Source organism: Gobio gobio (assembly GCF_949357685.1).
Source record: "Gobio gobio genome assembly, chromosome: 4".
In the NCBI taxonomy this organism is placed as follows: domain Eukaryota; kingdom Metazoa; phylum Chordata; class Actinopteri; order Cypriniformes; family Gobionidae; genus Gobio; species Gobio gobio.
The window spans coordinates 27,689,821-27,709,466 of NC_137100.1; the positions used below are offsets into that span (position 1 = coordinate 27,689,821).

The window sequence follows — 19,646 nt, forward strand, 5'->3', positions numbered from 1 at the left end:
CCATAAGTCTTGGGTCAGTAAGACGTTTTTAAAAATAAATTAATACAGCAGTGATGCATTAAATTGATCAAAAGTGACTTTTAAAATGTTACATTTGAATATTAAGTGACATATTTTTATTTTATAAATGCTGTTTTTTTTTCTTTCTATTAATCAAAAAGTCCCGAAAGAAATTGATCACGGTTTTAAAATCGACGAAAATATAAGCAGCTTAATTGTTTTCAACATAAGAATCGTTTCTTGAGCTGCAAATCAGTATGATTTCTGAATGATCATGTGATGCTGAAGACCAGTAATGATGCTGAAAACTCAGCGTTGCCATCACAGGAATTAATTACATTTTAAAATATATTAAGAAAACGTTTTTTTTTCAATTGTAATAACATTTTACAATATGAATGTTTTACTGTATTTTTGGTCAAATAAATGCAGCCTTGCATTAAGAGACAAAAAAAATCTTACGACCTCAAATGCTATTGTGTGTATATATATTGAATGGTAGCGGATGTATGTTTTTCTAGAGCTCTTTGTATTTCAGAAATGGTGATATACTTCTCTTTGTCTTGTTAGTCTGCGTTGGTACCAGCACCCCACAGAAGACGAGCTGAGGACTTTGGCTGGAAAGCAGCAGAAAGGAGGAAAGAGCAAAAAGGACAGGTACAACACATCATTTCTCTAGATTTGTGCACGTTTGACTTTTGTTTGACTGCTTGTGAAGATCAAGCAGCCTTGTTGCCTATATTCCGCTGTGGATGAAAGCTGTGGACTATGCATACAATGCTAATTCCCTGAAAAGGTAGACTAGCCCGTGTCTAGCAGCTTAGTTTTGATAGTCAGCTCTATTATACCTACCTCCTGTTCTCAGACAAAAGCCCATTTTTGCTCTGCAGGGAGCTCTTGGGCCATTTTGTCAGGCAGGTATGCCGCAATCCAGCGCAGAGAGACTACCATGCCCACAGTGCTTTTGTGCTGAACACCATTGTGCATACTGACCTATGTAAACAACAGAGACCCGAAGGAACAGTCCAAGAATCTCAGGTTCAGCTGGCTTGGAGCCACGGAGCAAAAAGCTTGCATACTAGACTCGTTCACGCTAAGGCCTGTGCCCCTTTCCAATATCCCACCGCTCCCAGCAGAGCCCGACATTCATTTCTCTATTCTTTGTCATGCAGACAGCATTAGAGACGGGTGGAAATATGTTTGATTTGAACGTTGTATGGATTTAGCTCTTTTTCAAGAGCAAGGAGGGCTCCTCTAATCCCCAGTAAAATGTGCAAACTCTAGTGCTTGGTTTCCAATAGAGACAGAGCCCTCAGTTAGTCTGCGGAAAATCTGCTGTCCTTTGAACCAAGTTGCCGATCCCACACGTTGATATCTGCTTTGCAGTTCTTTCCATTCTTTTGCCTGCTCGTCAATGGGAATAATTCAAATTGTTTATTAAATTTAGCTTCATTTATAATAATTAGTTGCCCTGAGAAGTTAAATTTATCAAAATTGGCAGTAAGATTTTATTTCAAATAAATGTTTGTCTTTTGAACTTTCCATTCCTGAAAGAATTTTGAAATCACGGTCGCCACAAAAATATTAAGCATCACAAATGTTTTCAAGATTGATTATAATAAGAAATGCTTTTTGAGTAAGAAATAACGATATTAGAATGATTTCTGAAGGATCATGTGACACTAAAGACGTAGGAGTAATTCAGCTTTGCATCACAGGAATAAATTAGGCCTACATTTTAAAATATATTAAAACAGAAATTACATTTTAAATTGTAATATTTCACTACAGTGTTTTTTGATCAAATAAATGCTACCATGGTGAGCCTAAGACAATTTCAAAAACATAAAAAAAATCTTACCAACCCCCAAACTTTTGAATAGTAGTGTAGGGGTGGGAATATTAAGGCACTTAACGATTCGATCCGATTCCGATTCTGGGAGTAACGATCCGATTCCCAAAACGATTCTTAACATACATTTTTGGTAACTAATTACCCTGCTGTGCAAATACATGAACTTTACATTTTAAACAAAATTGGAGCCAATATGTTTTTTGTTTATAGTTAGAATATCTGTTTGACAGTATTGCCATATTAAAAATGATTAAGAAGATTTCTTTCAATACTTTTATTTTATTAACAAAGTTATATTCAAGATTAACAAGCTCTAATGAAACATAGTAAGCCATACAATTGCAAAGAATAAATAATTTTTCAGTTTCTATAGAACATTTTAACAAAAAATGTCTTTAAAGCAAAAAAAAGTTTACTTTGGTTAGAGCCACAAAAAAATCTTTAAAACATAGGCTAATGCAGAAGAAAAACAACTTTAGCGCTCACTGAGAAGCCAAATTCAGTGTGTGCGCACAACATCTCACATGAGAACTTGCCGAGCTGCAACAGTCATGTTAGACTTCGTTTTGGCGAGTGATTCGTTAAATGTCTCTTTGTTCAGAATTTTCCATTATTTTGAAACATTGTGCAGTAGTTCAGCAATATTCGATAAGTCATTCCAAAAATTATGCCACGGATGTTTGTAGGTTTATGTATATCCCGGCCACCGGGATAGGAGTGTTATTAAGCATTAATGGCAAGGAAAGCACCGTATAGCCTACTTGAGCACCACTTTGTTATTTTGGCTCAGAATTTCGTTTGTTGGAAATATAAACTTAATTTAGAAATGCTTTTGAAATTAAAAACTGTGCATTTAATAAGAAAAATAAATTTTTTAAATGGGGAGGCAGCCGCAGCGAGCCCAGACACAGAGCGGCCAGAGAAACGGAGGAGCGACTGCTGTTAGGCCTTTGTGCAAAACTGCGGAAAAACTGCATAAAAAGTGCGGGTGTTGAACCCTCTCACCGGGAAAAGTGTCCCCACGGGTGCGACGCCCCTGAGCAGGTCGTAGTTTGTCCATTGTATCTTAAACCAAGCCAATTCACCAGCATACGAACGTTCGCCTATCAACGGGTTTTTCTGTTTGGCCAGTGACCGCGCGCACAAATTGGCGCATCTAGTTGCTATTTAAACTTGATGTAAATACCAAATGGCATCTATCGCTATTTGCACTTAGCCACTGCCTAAATTGTATTGTGTCCAATGATAATAAAGTGTTTTTACTTAAAGGTCAAAGGGACTAGGACACTATTTCAATGCTCTCCAAAGCCCTTTTCGAACTGGATTAGTTTTCTAAACAATATGATTTCATTGACTGATTCAGACGGGACTTACATCTCCGTGTTTATTACAAAGGTGAAAGTGCTTTTTCTAGATGTGGGCGTTACAGAAGGTTGCGTGCATCCTGTGTGCTCTATATGTCTATGAATAATTTATTGATATTTTAATTTATTGTAAAAACCCTATATAAATTAACTGCACATGAGTTTATAGAAGTGGCTGTTTATAGTAAACCCACATAAGTGAGCAGAGAAATCTAGACAAGTGTCTTATCTGACACTGATATTAAAATGGGCAGTCTTAGCAGTAAGGATGGAACGATTACCGGTTTCACGATAAAATGTGCTGACGGTTAGTAATATCGTTTAAAATTTAATTATCATTAAAACCGTGTTTGATTATCACGATTTTGATTCTGTCCAGTCAGCGCAACGTTGTTTTTTAAATGAGAAGAAATGACAGAAGTCAGTGACAGCGCCGGGAGATTTTTCAGGTGTGGTCATATTTTGGCTTTTACAAAAGTCCTGAGACGTAATCGAAGATGGTCACCCTGTCTGCAGAACATGCAAAACTAAAGTCGCTGTAATAGGGAGAAACACTTCAAATCTGCGAACGCAAGGCAAGTGGACTTTGACATCAATACTAAAAATTGGGAAATGATAACGTGAAGCTTGAGCCAAAGACGAACGAACAAGTTCAGACAAGACTAGGGTGACATTTTCTTTACCGCATAAATAATTATGGGGACATATTGACTTGAGAATAATGTTTTAATTCTGACCTATTAGATCTGACCTAAGTTATAGTAATAATTATAGTAGTATTAATACTCAAGACCATCTATATTGAAATGAAAAGAAAGTATGTAGAAAATTAGTGTGCAAGCGATAGCTCAGGTATGTCAAAAAACACATGAAGGAGAAGCGTTAGTATAATACAATATCAGCAATCACAGACATTCGCATTCGGACGGGATTAGATTTTGCGGAGGACTGAGTTTGCTGAAAAGCAGTGGGTAATTTGTACTGTGAGAAAAACACAGACATGGCAGATTTGAATGGGATTAGAATCACAAAGTACACCTGTGAAAAACAAATTTCTCTAATGTCCTCTAGGAAAACTAGTCACATCTGAATACAGCTCAAGCTAGTCACCGCTGACTCAATATTACTAATTCATTGTAGGCTATATATATTTTTTGGGTTACTGTGAAGAGCAGGTCAGTAGTGAACATGACAGATTTATGAAACCTTTTCATTAGTTTAATCAACTTAAACTCTGACATCCCACAAAAGTTAGCTGGGTATTACAAAATGAATGAAATAAAAGTGTCTTTAAAAGTTTTTCTCACCCTGATGATGACATCCCACTTCGCACCGCAACCAGGATTCACACCCATCAGGAAGGAGACATGAGTCACGTGACGCATTGCATTGTGTGATGAGGTTAAATGCCAGAGAAGCCCCATCATCCTACAACTGAAGTCACTTATAAGAGTGCTGAAACATAAATGAATGGATAAAGTAGCCCAGATGCTCTTGAATAAATTCTGTCTTATCTGGGCAGCAGAGAATGATAACAGCGGCTACTTGGAAGAACACCGTTATCATTTTGAACTTTTTTTTTATAAAGTATGCTAATTATTCTTATTTGTTTGGCCGAGATTTTGAATAATGTGCTTTGATTTTATATTCAATTTTGTACAAACGCATAAATAAAAAGCAACTTTAAATTCAATTCATGCAATAATACTGGCAAGTGAAAGGAGAAAAATAGCACTCTAGCACTCCGTTTTGGTTTTTGACCCGAAATGTCCTTGGTAATTTGTGTGTGTGTTTCAGTTTAGCCTACTTTCAGTGCATAACAATTATATGTGCTATGTTCACGTTTTGCTTCTCAGGAAGTACAATGGACACTTAGAGAACAAGCCGATGACTATTCCCAAAGACATCGACCTTCAGCTGGAGACTAAATGCATTGCAGAAGTGGACACACTTGGTAACTCACCTGTTGTCATTATGTACCCAGTGAACCCTTGAGCTTGAAGGATCATAGAAAGTCTGGATTCTAAAGCATCTCTTTTTGTCTGGCTATCTTTTTATCTAGCTCTGCATTATTTTCCTGAATTCCAGTGGTTGGTGGATTTTACGGTGGCTGCCACAGTGGTGTATCTCATCACTGAACTGTACTTCTGTGTGGTGGAGCCCAGTGGGGAGATGAACATCAGTGTAGTGTGGAGCCTGCTGGTCTTGGCCTTTGTCATGTATCCTTTTTGAGTTTTTCCTCATCATTTCATCTTTGGCATTACCTCTTTCATATTTTATTGCTACCAATTCTTGTAATTATTTCATTATTACCATAGTTGACAAGTAACATGGTCTTTTTTTACTATTTCAGGAATTAATTTTATAATTGATATACAATGCCACCCAAAAACTGGGGTCAGTAAGATTTTTTGGTAACACTTTATTTTACAGTGTCCTTATTACATATGTTACATGTACTTACCATAGTAATAACAGTAAATCATGCATAATTTCATGCAACTTACCCTAAACCAAATCCTAACCCAATAGTATGTACATGTAGTTACTAAATATTACTCAGTATTTAAATATATCATTTTTTTATATGTATATATTTTTTTTTATTTATTAAAAAAAATCCATTTAATCATTTGAAAGTGTAAGTTTGCATGAGCACGAATATAAACTCGTCAAGGCTTTGAAAGCGTTTTCCTGTTCGGTGTGATGTTCCTGACAACTTTTGTATTCACACTTGGCAACTTGTTAGCAACCGCCTTTTTCGAAACATGTAAAAGCTTAACAAATCATGAGTAGGGTATTGTTGAAGAAGTGTTTTATGTCTTAGAATAAAACATGAAAATATATTTAGCTTGTGTTCACCACAGACCTTATTTCAGGCTTTTAACCAAAATCCCATTGACTTTGGGACGATGGAACCAGAAGTGCTAAAACTCATTTCCGGGGTTATGGCCTGCAAAAATCCGTCATCTCTGCAGCACTCTATTCAGCTAGGATGGATTCAATTGGTCAAAAGTGACAGTAAAGACATTTGCATTGTTACACCAAAATTCTATTAATTTTAAATGCTGTTCTTTTAAACATTTTATTCATCAAATAATGCTGGAAAAGAATATGTATCACAATTTACACAAAAACACCATGGATCATTCTGAAGGATCATGTGACACTGAAGACTGGAGTAATGATGCTGAAATTTCAGCTTTGCCATCACAGAAATAAATTACATTTGAAATATATGGAACTAGAAAAAGTTATTTTAAATTGTAATAATATTTCACAATATTACAGTATTTTTGATCAAACAAATGCAGCCTTTGTCAAAAGTAAGCTTTTTTCTTTATTATTCCTAGCTTTAAAAAATCTTCCTTACCCCATACTTTTGAACAGTAGTGCAGATGTAGTTAGAGCCTTTCCCCCCCATTTATTTATCACCTTTTAGCCTTAAAAATAATCATATTTTAATAGTTCAGTGATTTTAGCAAATTTGTGACTGGTATTGCCTGTGCAAATATCAACGCAACAATACTAGTGTGTTTTTGATGGTTGCCAGAGTATTTCTATATGGTTGCTTAGATGTGCCGTGTGTTTTTATAGCATATTCGTTTTTGTAGTGATTTGAAGTTAATCGTCATTCTAATCGTCACACTCGCAAATACGAGTAGTAATGGAGATGCTTAACAAACACCACTAGTAATAGAATCATTTGAAAATATTGTTTAAATTACTTACAGATGACATCTATGAAGACCATAATGTAATTTATCAACACATGATTTGACATATATATAGGGAGCCTTTTGCCATTTTAACAGAACTACATAAGGAACCTTTAAAGTACTTTATTCAATAACATGTCCGTAGTCCTTAAATGTTAAAACATCCTTTGTAAAAGTCAACCCTTGTGGAGAAGCTCAATTTTCACAGTCTCGATGCAGGGACAGTCTAGCCGTGAGTGATGAAAGCTGCACCTGTTGCCTTTTACCTGCTACTTTCCCCCATCTAGTGCCTCACCAAATCACACACATTAACCCCGACACAGTCCACAAAGATCAATCTCCCTCCGCTAGGCACTGCCCTTTACCTAGCTCAGCCTGCCACAGAAGATTGGAGGCCCAATTTTCACGGCCCACCGGACTGATTTGCCTGGGAAAAGGAGAGGTACGAAGGAAGGTGCCTGGTAGGGCGATGAAGATGATGACGATGATGATAGGTCTATATGTGTGCAAATGGCTGAATGTGGACAGGAAGGAGCCATTTTTCCTGATCTCAGTGGAGAGTGTGTGGTGGGGAAAATGGCCTTGTCAAAGAGATGGTCACTGAAACATTTCCTCAGATGGCCGCCCGCTTGCCTTGCAGATTTGCACGACGTAGCCACAAGTTGAATGATTGACCCTAGACCAGTATAATCAAAACGGGCACATATAGGCAGGCTGCCGTAACAAAGAGGCGCAGCTGGACGTTTTCTGTCTGCTGTTGACGGTTTTCAAATTTGTCGTTTCTCACCTTCGGGATATTAGCTTTGACACTGTTTGATGGGGCATGTTTTAAATGCATTTCTCTGCTGCTGTGACACTAAATGTGAGACTTGTAGCATGACTTTTTCCACAGATTTTTGCCCCGGTTTTCAGTCTGACAAGTCGATGCTAGTCGGCCGATTTAGAGCAGTCTGAGTTGACAGATTTCACTGAAAATGGTGTAGTGTAGACAGTAAACAGACTCTTTTTTTTCGATTCCATTCAGTTGGATGGATATTAACCTTTTGCTATTTTTAGCTGATTTTAGAATGTGTGTTAGGGCTGTGATATATATGGAAATTATTGAAATATCGCAAATGTACATATCACAATATGCATATCGCAAGGGCACATTCAAATCTGAATGATTTTAATAGGCTACTTCAACATTGTGAAAAGTGTAAGTTTTAGGTTGATGCATATAGCAGAGAATAGACTGGGCACACGACTGTTACTTATGTGACATGCTTGACGTTAAAAAGAGTTATTAAATGCAATAACTTGCGAAAAACAACTCCTTGCAGTCTCGCGCTGTCTGCTGTCTGACACACACTGAAACGTGCGCACAAGCTGATCTTTTTTCCGTGTCTTTTTACACACTCGAAATAGATTTTATACACTTAAAGCAATATCGTATCGCATATCGAATATCACATTATTTAACAAGGATATCGCATATCGCATTTTTCTTCAAAATCGCACAGCCCTAATGTATATTGTTCTCATTTTTCTGTGTGAGGTTTGGTTTTCAGCTTGAAAATGACTTGAAAAGTCTGTTAGTGTATGATCCTCAGTTGTTTAGTCTATGATGCTAAGGTTTTCTCTGTAACCCATTTACAAAGTCTTCAAGTGTACTGTATGGTGCCTAGTGTTTTAAAATCTGTTCTGATTTTAAAAGGCACGTGTATTCCAGCCTTTAGGGTGCGCTTTTTAGAACAAAGCTGATTAGAAACTGACCATATTCGGTGATACAGAGAGTTTGTATGTAGAATCCATGAGAGTAATGGCACTTAAAAGAAATGTCTGCTAAATCCAACTTGGGCTCTATCAACCGCATATGTAGCAGTTTGGAAAAATGAAGGAAAAATGTGATTCGTTATACTCTTACATGAACAGCAATTATTATAACACACTATTATTGATTATAACCCAGAATATTTCTTTAATCAGGCAAATAATTAATCCAAGCCTTTATCTGTTTTTGGAGCGCAATTTTTGGTATAGTGTACAAAAGTGCCTTTGTGACCATGTTCCTTAGCTTCAGTTTTTCTCAGGAAGATCCTTTTCTCCCTCACGGCTCACTACTTCAGACTAGAGGAGGGCGGTGAGCGTTCCCTCTGCATCACCTTTGCCTTTTTCTTCTTTGTGAAAGCCATGGCTATCCTTATTGTCACAGAGAACTACCTGGAATTTGGCCTTGAGACAGGTATAGTAGTAGTGTCAAGTTGTTTTTGTGTGTATCTGTTTCTATTTTAGAGTATGTAGTAACATTGAATGTGAGACCATTTTGTTCTAAAATGAACATGCCAGTGATTAAACTGTACATTACATTTTTTCATTAAAAAAAATATCATTGATTTTCCCTTGCATTTCCATTGCTTTTTCATCATACACTGTCCTAGAATGAAAGCACCTTAAAAAAAATTTAAATACAAAAATTATATATATATTATATACAGTGGCAAGAAAAAGTATATGAACAACTTGCAGAATCTCCGAAAATGTGAATAATTTTAACTAAATAAGAGATCATACAAAATGCAAGTTATTTTTTACTTAGTACTGTCCTGAATTAGATATTTTACATAAAAAATGTTTACATATAGTCCACAAGACAAAAAAAGCAGAAATTATTAAAATAACCCCGTTCAAAAGTTTATGAACCATTAATTCTCAATACCGTGTGTCCACGGCTGTTTTTTTGTTTTGTTTTTTTGATGGTTGTTCTTGAGTCCCTTGTTTGTCTCGAGCAGTTAGACTGCCTAATGTTCTTCATAAAAATCCTCCAGGTCCTGAACATTCTTCAGTTTTCCAGCATCTTTTGCATATTTGAACCCTCTCCAGTAGGGGTGTAATGGTACACAAAACTGACGGTTGAAGTCACGGTTCGGTACGGATTCGGTACAGCAGTTTTACAAAATTGCTTTTTATTAATTTTCATTCAACAGTGGTTTAATGAAAAAAAAAATTGTGTCTGGTCTTAAATGAATTCAGTTATAACTAAAAGTTTCTTAAAGATAATGCTGTAAATTATAGTTTTTCTTGCCACTATATATATATATAGTGGCATGAAAAAAGTATGTGAACCACTTGCAGAACCTGTGAAAATGGGAATAATTTTAACTTAATAAGAGGGATCATAATGCATTGTGTTTCCTTCTGGAGCATCAGTGAATGTTTGAACCTTTTTGTGTAGTTATGTTTGAGTCCTTCAGTTGTCCTCAGTGTGAAAAGATGGATCATAAAATCATACAGTCATTGCTGGAGAGGGTTCAAATATTAAAAAGAGGCTGGACAACTGAAGAATGTGCAGGACCTGGAGGATTTTTCTGAAGAACATTGGGCAGTTTAACTGCTCAGGACAAACAAGGGACTCATGAACAACCTTCACAAAACAAAAAAACAGCCGTGGATCATCTAGGGAACGACACACAGCACTGAGAATCAATGGTTCATAAACTTTTTATCAGGGTTATTTTAATAAATTTAGCTATTTTTTTGTCTTGTGGACTATATGTAAAAAAATGTTATGTAAAATATCTTACTCAGGACAGTACTAAATAAAAAATAACATGCATTTTGTGGGATCCCTCTTATCTAGTTAAAATGATTCCCATTTTCACAGATTCTGCAAGCGGTTTACATACTTTTTCATGCCACTGTGTGTATATATATTTTTTTTTATATATAATATAATATACATTTCTTTTTCTTTTTTTTCTTCTTCATATTTCGGGATGTCGCTTAACAGCAGGAATGTGTGGCCACATGTTGACAATCAAAGAAAAGCTTTTGGCTTCCTAGTAAATTTCTGACAAAAATGTTCACCAAAGTAAAAAGTGTTTTGACAGTGCATGACAGTCACCATGCTTTTACGTTGTAGACTATTTTCATACCTTTGATTTGGATCACTCGCATCACTTCATGTCATTCTTGCATTATGATTTAAACTATGCGTTACTTGCTCACCATAATCTTCATTTTCACCATAGATCCTATAATCACGGCCCGGAATAAACACTTGCACTTAGGGGTGTGCATTATTGACAATCTCGATATTTTCTGTGATTTTTTTTTTTTTTTTTTTTTTTTTTTTTTTTTTGGGATAATGATAACTAGACAATATTTTGTGCTAGTACCTTGGCTGATTTAGGTTTTCATATTCTTCATATTCTGTGCTGTGGTTAGTTCACAGCACTGACAGAATTGAACTTTTCCACTGAGGCAACTTTTCCCCTCTTAAACTATGTTTTGCCTATATAATGGCCATTTTTTTCTATCCTTATTAGATGTATGCGTCATTAAAATTGTCAAACTCTCACATTTAATTTCAGCTCGCACGATTCAAAAATAATGAGGATATTATCGTAGGCGATGCATACCGCACACCCCTACTATGACTATTTACTTTTTTTTTTTTTTTACATTTATTTTTTCAATACACATCGTTTCCTTTCTCCTTTCATAGGCTTTGCAAATTTCTCCGAAAGTGCCGTGCAGTTTCTGGAGAACCAAGGCCTTGAGTCCCAGTGAGTCCCCCCACACACTTTGTCAGTACAGAGGGAGTGTGTGTATACAGTATACCATGTCTCTGGGTTGGGATTAAACCGCGTATGTGATGGTTTGTGCTTTCCTGCGGTGAACAGGGCTTGCTCTCTTCCTCTCCCTCTGCAGGGGCCCCATATCCAAGCTGACCTTTAAGCTGATCCTGGCACTGCTCTGCGCTCTCATTGGCGCCTTCCTCACCTTCCCTGGCCTGCGATTGGCCCAGATGCATCTCGATGCCCTCACACTAAACAACTGCAAAGTCACACAGTAAATGTTTCAAAATAATATACAATTTATTACATCTCGTCCTCATAATTACTATTATGTTGAAACCAGTCACTTTGATGGTTTGAATAATTGGTATTTCTTTGACCTTACATTTGAAAGGATATATGAATTTGAATAGTTTGTATTGGAATATTGTAGCCACTAGCAATATTTCCATGTTAATTCATGTGGAACATCAGTGTCTGACTATATCCTCGGCAAGTTAGCAGACAAGTATTACTGCAGATGGACCTGTTCTCCATTTTCAGCCAGCGGGCTTTAGGGTAACTGTGTTACAAAAGAGGAGTTAGGCATTACACATCTCACATAGCTAATCCTCTTCTGCTCTCATGACACTATGGAGCTTACAGTTAGACCTCTTTAAGGCCTGGATTACTTCCATGCTTCTTGTGCTGGTGAAATGCTACATTTAAAGCAGTGGTACTTCATGATAGTTGATGTTTACTGCTCCACTGATATTGATACTCTTGTTTGTTGCCATGTCTAATTGGTTGTTTTTATGTGTCCATCCTTCAGGACTTTGCTGCATATCAACTTCTTGGCCCCTTTAATTATGGTACTGTTATGGGTGAGGCCCATAACAAAGGATTACATAACAAATCCCACGTTTGGGAAAGATAGTGTGCCTTTGTGAGTACCTCATTTTACAATAACTCTCTTCCTTTTACATTTTGCGTTACCAGTTTGTTGAATTGTTCTTGTCTGATTAAAAACCTGTTTTAAAGTTCATCAAGGCCCTTTTTTACTCGAGGATGTTCACTTTAAAATCAACAATCTAAATAGTCTGTGATTATTTTCTTAATACACTTTCCTGGTTTGATTGTGCATGATTAATTAGTACACAGTATTCAAAAAAGAAAATGTATGTCATTTATAATTTAAGTATTGTTTTTAATAAGTTGTTCTGTCTCTGAAATGGCTTAGTTTGGTGCAATGAAGAGCTGAAATGTTTTTGACAAATGGCCCCACACACTCTCATGACATTTAGTAACTATTTTACATCTTGCTGAAGTCGTATGATCTCATTTGTACGTTTTCGTCTGCTTGCGTGCCACTGATGGTTAGGTTGAGGGGTGGACCTTCATGCTTTTTTTTTTCTAAAAAGTGCAAATCAAATCGTATGTATTCATACAAAATTGCTAACTCGTAAAATAGTTACGTTTTCTCAAATAACTGATCGAATAGCCATATAACTTACCGTGTTTTCAATGGCATCCGCTGTAAAAAGCTGTTTAAAGCTCAGGGCCCGTTTTCATAAAGATTCTAAGAGTCCTCTCAGAAAACTCCTAATTTAGCTTAAAAACTTTTACGTAGGAGTCTTAGCTTAAGAGCTATTCGTGACCAATCTGAGAGCAACTCTGAGCAAGGAAAATACAAAAACTTTTATCTTAGTGAAGAGGCGGGGCTGACCCCGTTGCTACGTATGACACAGTCTATTGAAGACTGTGATTGGTTGGTTGTCCAAAAAGGGGGAAAAAGGACCACTTTTAAATATAGGGTCTATTCGAAGCCTTCACTTTGAAATTACAAGCGCAAATTGTCCTATTTTACCGTTTTCTCTCACTCAAACACACACACACACACACACACACACACACATTATATACAGTGAGGAAAATAAGTATTTTAACACCCTGCTATTTTGCAAGTTCTCCCACTTAGAAATCATGGAGGGGTCTGAAATTGTCATCGTAGGTGCATGTCCACTGTGAGAATTTAAAAAAAATAAATAAATCCAGAAATCACAATGTATGATTTTTTTAACTATTTATTTGTATGATACAGCTGCAAATAAGTATTTGAACACCTGTCTATCAGCTAGAATTCTAACCCTCAAAGACCTGTTAGTCTGCCTTTAAAATGTCCACCTCCACTCCATTTATTATCCTAAATTAGATGCACCTGTTTGAGGTTGTTAGCTGCATAAAGACACCTGTCCACCCCATACAATCAGTAAGAATCCAACTACTAACATGGCCAAGACCAAAGAGCTGTCCAAAGACACTAGAGACAAAATTGTACACCTCCACAAGGCTGGAAAGGGCTAAGGGGAAATTGCCAAGCAGCTTGGTGAAAAAAGGTCCACTGTTGGAGCAATCATTAGAAAATGGAAGAAGCTAAACATGACTGTCAATCTCCCTCGGACTGGGGCTCCATGCAATATCTCACCTCGTGGGGTCTCAATGATCCTTAGAAAGGTGAGAAATCAGCCCAGAACTACACGGGAGGAGCTGGTCAATGCCCTGAAAAGAGCTGGGACCACCGTTTCCAAGGTTACTGTTGGTAATACACTAAGACATCATGGTTTGAAATCATGCATAGCATGGAAGGTTCCCCTGCTTAAACCAGCACATGTCCAGGCCCGTCTTAAGTTTGCCAATGACCATTTGGATGATCCAGAGGAGTCATGGGAGAAAGTCATGTGGTCAGATGAGACCAAAATATAACTTTTTGGTCATAATTCCACTAAACGTGTTTGGAGGAAGAAGAATGATGAGTACCATCCAGAGAACACCATCCCTACTGTGAAGCATGAGGGTGGTAGCATCATGCTTTGGGGGAGTTTTTCTGCACATGTGACAGGGCGACTGCACTGTATTAAGGAGAGGATGACCGGGGCCATGTATTGCGAGATTTTGGGGAACAACCTCCTTCCCTCAGTTAGAGCATTGAAGATGGGTCGAGGCTGGGTCTTCCAACATGACAATGACCCGAAGCACACAGCCAGGATAACCAAGGAGTGGCTCTGTAAGAAGCATATCAAGGTCCTGGCGTGGCCTAGCCAGTCTCCAGACCTAAACCCAATAGAGAATCTTTGGAGAGAGCTCAAACTCCGTGTTTCTCAGCGACAGGCCAGAAACCTGACTGATCTAGAGAAGATCTGTGTGGAGGAGTGGGCCAAAATCCCTCCTGCAGTGTGTGCAAACCTGGTGAAAAACTACAGGAAACGTTTGACCTCTGTAATTGCAAACAAAGGCTACTGTACCAAATATTAACATTGATTTTCTCAGGTGTTCAAATACTTATTTGCAGCTGTATCATACAAATAAATAGTTAAAAAAATCATACATTGTGATTTCTGGATTTTTTTTTTTTAGATTATGTCTCTCACAGTGGACATGCACCTACGATGACAATTTCAGACCCCTCCATGATTTCTAAGTGGGCGAACTTCCAAATTAGCAGGGTGTTCAAATACTTATTTTCGTATATATATATATATATATATATATATGTGTATATAAATCCTTTTTATTATTTACCATGCTGTTAATTTCCTATAAGGTATTTGATTGGCTTAGAATTATAAACATTGTAACACTCTTTCCAATTACACTGATTGCTGGCATGCATATTTAATTGGTGGTTTGAAAGTTGGGTTTTGGGAAGATTTGAGATTTGGGTAAAAAGCATTACCATTGTGATAAGTTGATCTCTTGAGGTCCCAGTTAGACATTTTCCACAAAAGTCTGTGCTGATGGTATATTTCAGGAGGGGAGTAATCCTTGGGCAATACACTAAAACTCTCATTCGGCTTCCATTCTCATGTGGAATGCCCAATTTTCACAATCAAATCTATCAAGTCCTGCCCTTTATTTGTTTTACTCATTAATCATCACATTGATTTAAGGAGATGTTATTTCAGTGAGACCTTTGTTAGATCTTCTCTGTTCGGGCACATTTGTACTCGCCCTGATTCGGGGTGACTCTTCTTCTGCTTCCAGAATGTCTGAGAAGACCTACGACACGTTGCGTCTGTGGGTGATCCTGCTTCTGTGTGTGCTGAGATTAGCTATGATGCGGCTTCATCTCCAGGCCTACCTCAACCTGGCCCAGAAGGGCGTCTTGCAAATGAAGAAGGAAGCGGGGCGCATTAGTACCGTGGACCTCCAAAAGATGGTACTTATCACTTTTTGCTCTTCTTACTGACATTAAACACTTCGGAGATAATAAATAGTCGCATAATAATAGGCAATTAAGTTATTGTGATGCATCCTTTTATTTTGGCTGATATCCCATCCATCCCAAGTATCCCATCTTCACTAGGTTGTGATGTTTGATCTGATACTGGTTAATAAATGCACTCAGGGACCCTCTTGTGGCGTCCACTCTAGGGGCCTACATTACAGTGTCGACATTCCTCAAAGGTGGAAATATGTCGGTATGAAAAAGGACGGCGCGGCATTGTTGCCCTCAAAGCTCCAAAATGAGGAGGCTATTTGAGTTTAGTGGAGCGCAAGGATCAAAACCCACAGCACTCCACAGCTGGAGCTGAGGAAAAGAGCCCGTTTGATGTTCCAAGCCATAAGTGAGACTCGCAAATGGCTGTAGAGTCGCAGGGGTGTCTGGTCTTACATCTGCTCTAGAATCATATGCTCGCAGCCTCCCTCTGTACTTAAGCTCCCAGTGAGTCTTCAGCGAGTCTGTTTGATGAGCTCCTCTCTTGCCAAGCTGCTTGTTTTGAACGAAATTTGCCTAAATGTTTTAACTGCAAATGTGTTTTTCCTATCACAGGTCGCCCGAGTCTTTTACTACTTGTGTGTAATAGCACTACAGTACGTTGCACCTCTGGTGATGCTGTTACACACTACTTTGCTGCTAAAGACATTAGGTGAGGTTCTTCTTGACACATTCTCATTGAAATGGTTTCTTGAATTTTTCATAATCTCGTTTTACCCCCAGGTGGATACTCATGGGTGATTTACCCCGAAGAGAGTTTGCCGTGTCTATCAAATGAGGACTCGAGCCCCGCTGAGGTGGGGCAAGGCGAGATGCAGGCCTCTCAAACTGTGGCCCAGCTATCGGTCGCTCTCGGGGGGCTGAGGACTGTTTTCTCCCCCTTGCTATTTCGAGGGCTCCTGTCCTTCTTCACATGGTGGATCGCCGCCTGCCTGTTCTCCACCTCTCTCTTCGGCCTCTTCTACCACCAGTATCTGATGGCCGCATAGCATCGGGAAGGGCTTGTTTCGACTGAACTGTGCAGCACGACGAGACCCTGGAACATTCCCCTTTTCCTGCAACCATATCAGTCGGGTTCTACTCTGATGGGCTTCCTCCATGGACACATTGTTTTAACCTAACAAATACAAAAATGACAGTAGTAATAATGCAGTCACTGTTATATTCATCGGACTGGTTCGAAGCATCAATGAATGGAGGATGGCATCAGAAGGAGACCTCAAAACAGTGCTGGTTTTAAAGGGGCTGCAACCTTCTGGCGTCTTTGAGCCAACAGAAGGTTGAAAGCTAGGGATCACTCATGGTCTTTGACATTTTATTGTTTAGTTGAAAATTATGATGGATCAATTTCACAAGAACAGCGGTTTTTAATTGTGTTTTTTTTTTTTTATGTTATACTTCTCCAAAGTAGAAACTGAGGTTTTCATTGCTGATACATGAAGAGGAAACAGTGTTTTAGTCGAGCCTGGAGAGGATAGTGAAGGGATTGATCAAAAAGAAAATTATGTATTAAAGGTGTATTTATTTTAGAGGGACTGAAGCCAGCCTTCTTACGAGGAGAGCTTGTTTGACTGTAGAAGACTGAGAGATAATTTAAGTGTGCATGCGCGTGTGAGAGCGACGGTTCGTGTGTTAACATCAGTGCCTGCAGGCTCCCAGTGACCCCTGCTGCTGGTGGGTAAATCTAAAAAGGGCATTTTGATCAAGTATAAAAGCTAACTCAAAAAGCAGTGGCCTCCGCTCTTCTGATACCCTTCCCCGTCATTTAACCAGTCAGATGTTTCACTTTGAATTTCGGGTCCACTGACATCAAGCACATCCCTTAAGCATGCTCCATGTTTCTGTATGGAGCCTATTGATTTTCTGTAATGCATCAAATAACAGGATAACAGGATTTCTTTCATGTGAAGGTGCCAAGTACGCTTGTATTCCCCCATGAGTGTGTACAGTACTTCCTGCTGGAAATCGGAAAGCACACATGCAGAGGCACGAGCCAAATGGGGCTTGATCACAAAGAAACATGCTGTTTATAGATGTCCACTTTAATATTGTGACATTTTGGCACTACAGTTACAAAACCGCACATAGACATATCTGAAGTGTTTTTTTAAAAATAATTTTTATTTTTTTGTTAGTCTTTTTTTAGTGTTAACCTACTGTAAAAGTCTTACTCTCATCCTCCATTTTGAGTTATTGGAGGGTACGCAGACAATGAATGTACTTATCCTGCCTGATTTTTGATTGTAGTTATGATTAATTTTATTTTTGAACAAATCTACTACCCTCTGGCCCCTAATAAACAGTCAAATATGGCATAATCTTGGCTTTCAACAAATATCAGGTAAATTCAAAATATACATTTTGTATGTTTGTGGACTTCCAGGGGCATTTATATTACAAAGGTGCGTCCGTTATCATCAACAGCACAATTGTAATATAACGTGGCAGTAAAATGTTGAACTCAAATTTTGAGAGCTGTTATTTTTTTCCCCCTGTTGATTATCAAGCTGTGAAGATTGATGGATGCTATAGGGAGTTATTTTAACTGAAAACATTCACAACTTTGGTTCTCATCAAGCAGAGCCATTTTAGTCTTATCCTCACAAATAGGGTTTTGTCCTTTGCCTTATTTTGATTTTCTCCCATTAAAAATCTAAACAAGTGACCAAAATGTATTAGAAATGTGTTACTAAAAACGTACCCCCTTTATAAGATGTTTTCAATAAGCATGTCTTTAAACGTTTCTAACCCTAATGCCAAATAACAGTATGAGGTAGAACTGATTAAATTGAAGAGACAAATCACTTTTTTTTTTCTTTTCTCCCTCAGTATTCCAGTAGGGAAGTATCTGGGATCTGAGCCTAAATGGCTCTGTTGGTCTTTAATGCATTTTAAGTACTTATCTTTATTTATTACTTTTCACTTTGTTTAATAAATGATTGTCAAGAAAACGACATGACTTGAAGTACTTTTTTCCTGATTTTATTTTTCCACGCAATCTGATTAATCATTTTCCTCAGTAGAAATTTGGTTGGCGTATGATAGGTTTTTTTTTTTTGTTCCTTCTTCTTCTTGAAAAAAATCTGAAATCCACAATTTAGTTTTGTTAATCTTTTAAATCCGGGGTTATCATGAATTGAATGAATGTGCACACTGCACAGTGAATGGTGCTCGTCCATGTAACGCTGGAGTAATGTCCTGAGTGCTATTGTCGATCCTGGCCTCCTATTTAAGTTGCCGCTCTTGGATCAATGAGACAAATTCCAAAACAAACAGCCGAAGAGGCTCTTTTCTTTTCCTAAGCAGACTCCATTGACACAAACCATTTTATCTGAGGTCCTTTTGAGGGTCGTCGTTCCCAGTGCCCGAACGAGCGAATCTTCTCGAAAGGTATCTTTTTAATGACCGATCCACTGTCTGTGATAAATAATGAGAGTTTCATTATTGTGTTAGCTCAGTTGAGTGCAGCAAAATAAATAATGAGAACTTGTAATAATGGGTGACCTAACCTTGTTCTTTTTTGTCCAGAAATGAATAGACTGAAAGGAATGACGCTTGAGAAAGATAACGATGGGCGCTTTGGTTTTGCACAGAGAGCAGTATTCAAAGACTACTTGATTTCCCATAATGCAAATACAGCACATGCGTGAACTCATTAGTTGCAGAGCATACATTTGTGTAATTGTTTTACATGTTTTTATACCAAGCTATACCACGTGAGCTATGTTATTTATATATTATGGAATATTTAAGGTTGGACGTCGTTTGTAGTGCCAGTTGAAATGCAATTAAGTACACACAGCATATAATGAATTGAACTCTCACAAGCTCACAAGAGGGCATTTGAACAGAAGTGACTGCCCCCTTGTGAAAGCATCATGTACTGACAGCCCT

At 37.9% G+C, this 19,646-nt stretch overlaps 1 protein-coding gene across 1 annotated transcript in view; it reads left to right on the forward strand.

Moving 5' to 3' along the window:
- tmem161b (transmembrane protein 161B) overlaps positions 1–18,715 on the forward strand; it is a 33,025-nt gene extending 14,310 nt beyond the window's left edge. Inside the window, exons 3-12 of the mRNA XM_079816277.1 lie at positions 571–657; positions 5,076–5,173; positions 5,282–5,438; positions 9,011–9,162; positions 11,425–11,485; positions 11,631–11,771; positions 12,309–12,422; positions 15,518–15,692; positions 16,308–16,404; positions 16,476–18,715. Of these exons, the coding sequence (XP_079672403.1) occupies positions 571–657; positions 5,076–5,173; positions 5,282–5,438; positions 9,011–9,162; positions 11,425–11,485; positions 11,631–11,771; positions 12,309–12,422; positions 15,518–15,692; positions 16,308–16,404; positions 16,476–16,741 (1,348 nt within the window). The 3' untranslated portion in view covers positions 16,742–18,715. The remainder of the gene's footprint in view (positions 1–570; positions 658–5,075; positions 5,174–5,281; positions 5,439–9,010; positions 9,163–11,424; positions 11,486–11,630; positions 11,772–12,308; positions 12,423–15,517; positions 15,693–16,307; positions 16,405–16,475) is intronic.
- Positions 18,716–19,646: the final 931 nt, after the last annotated feature.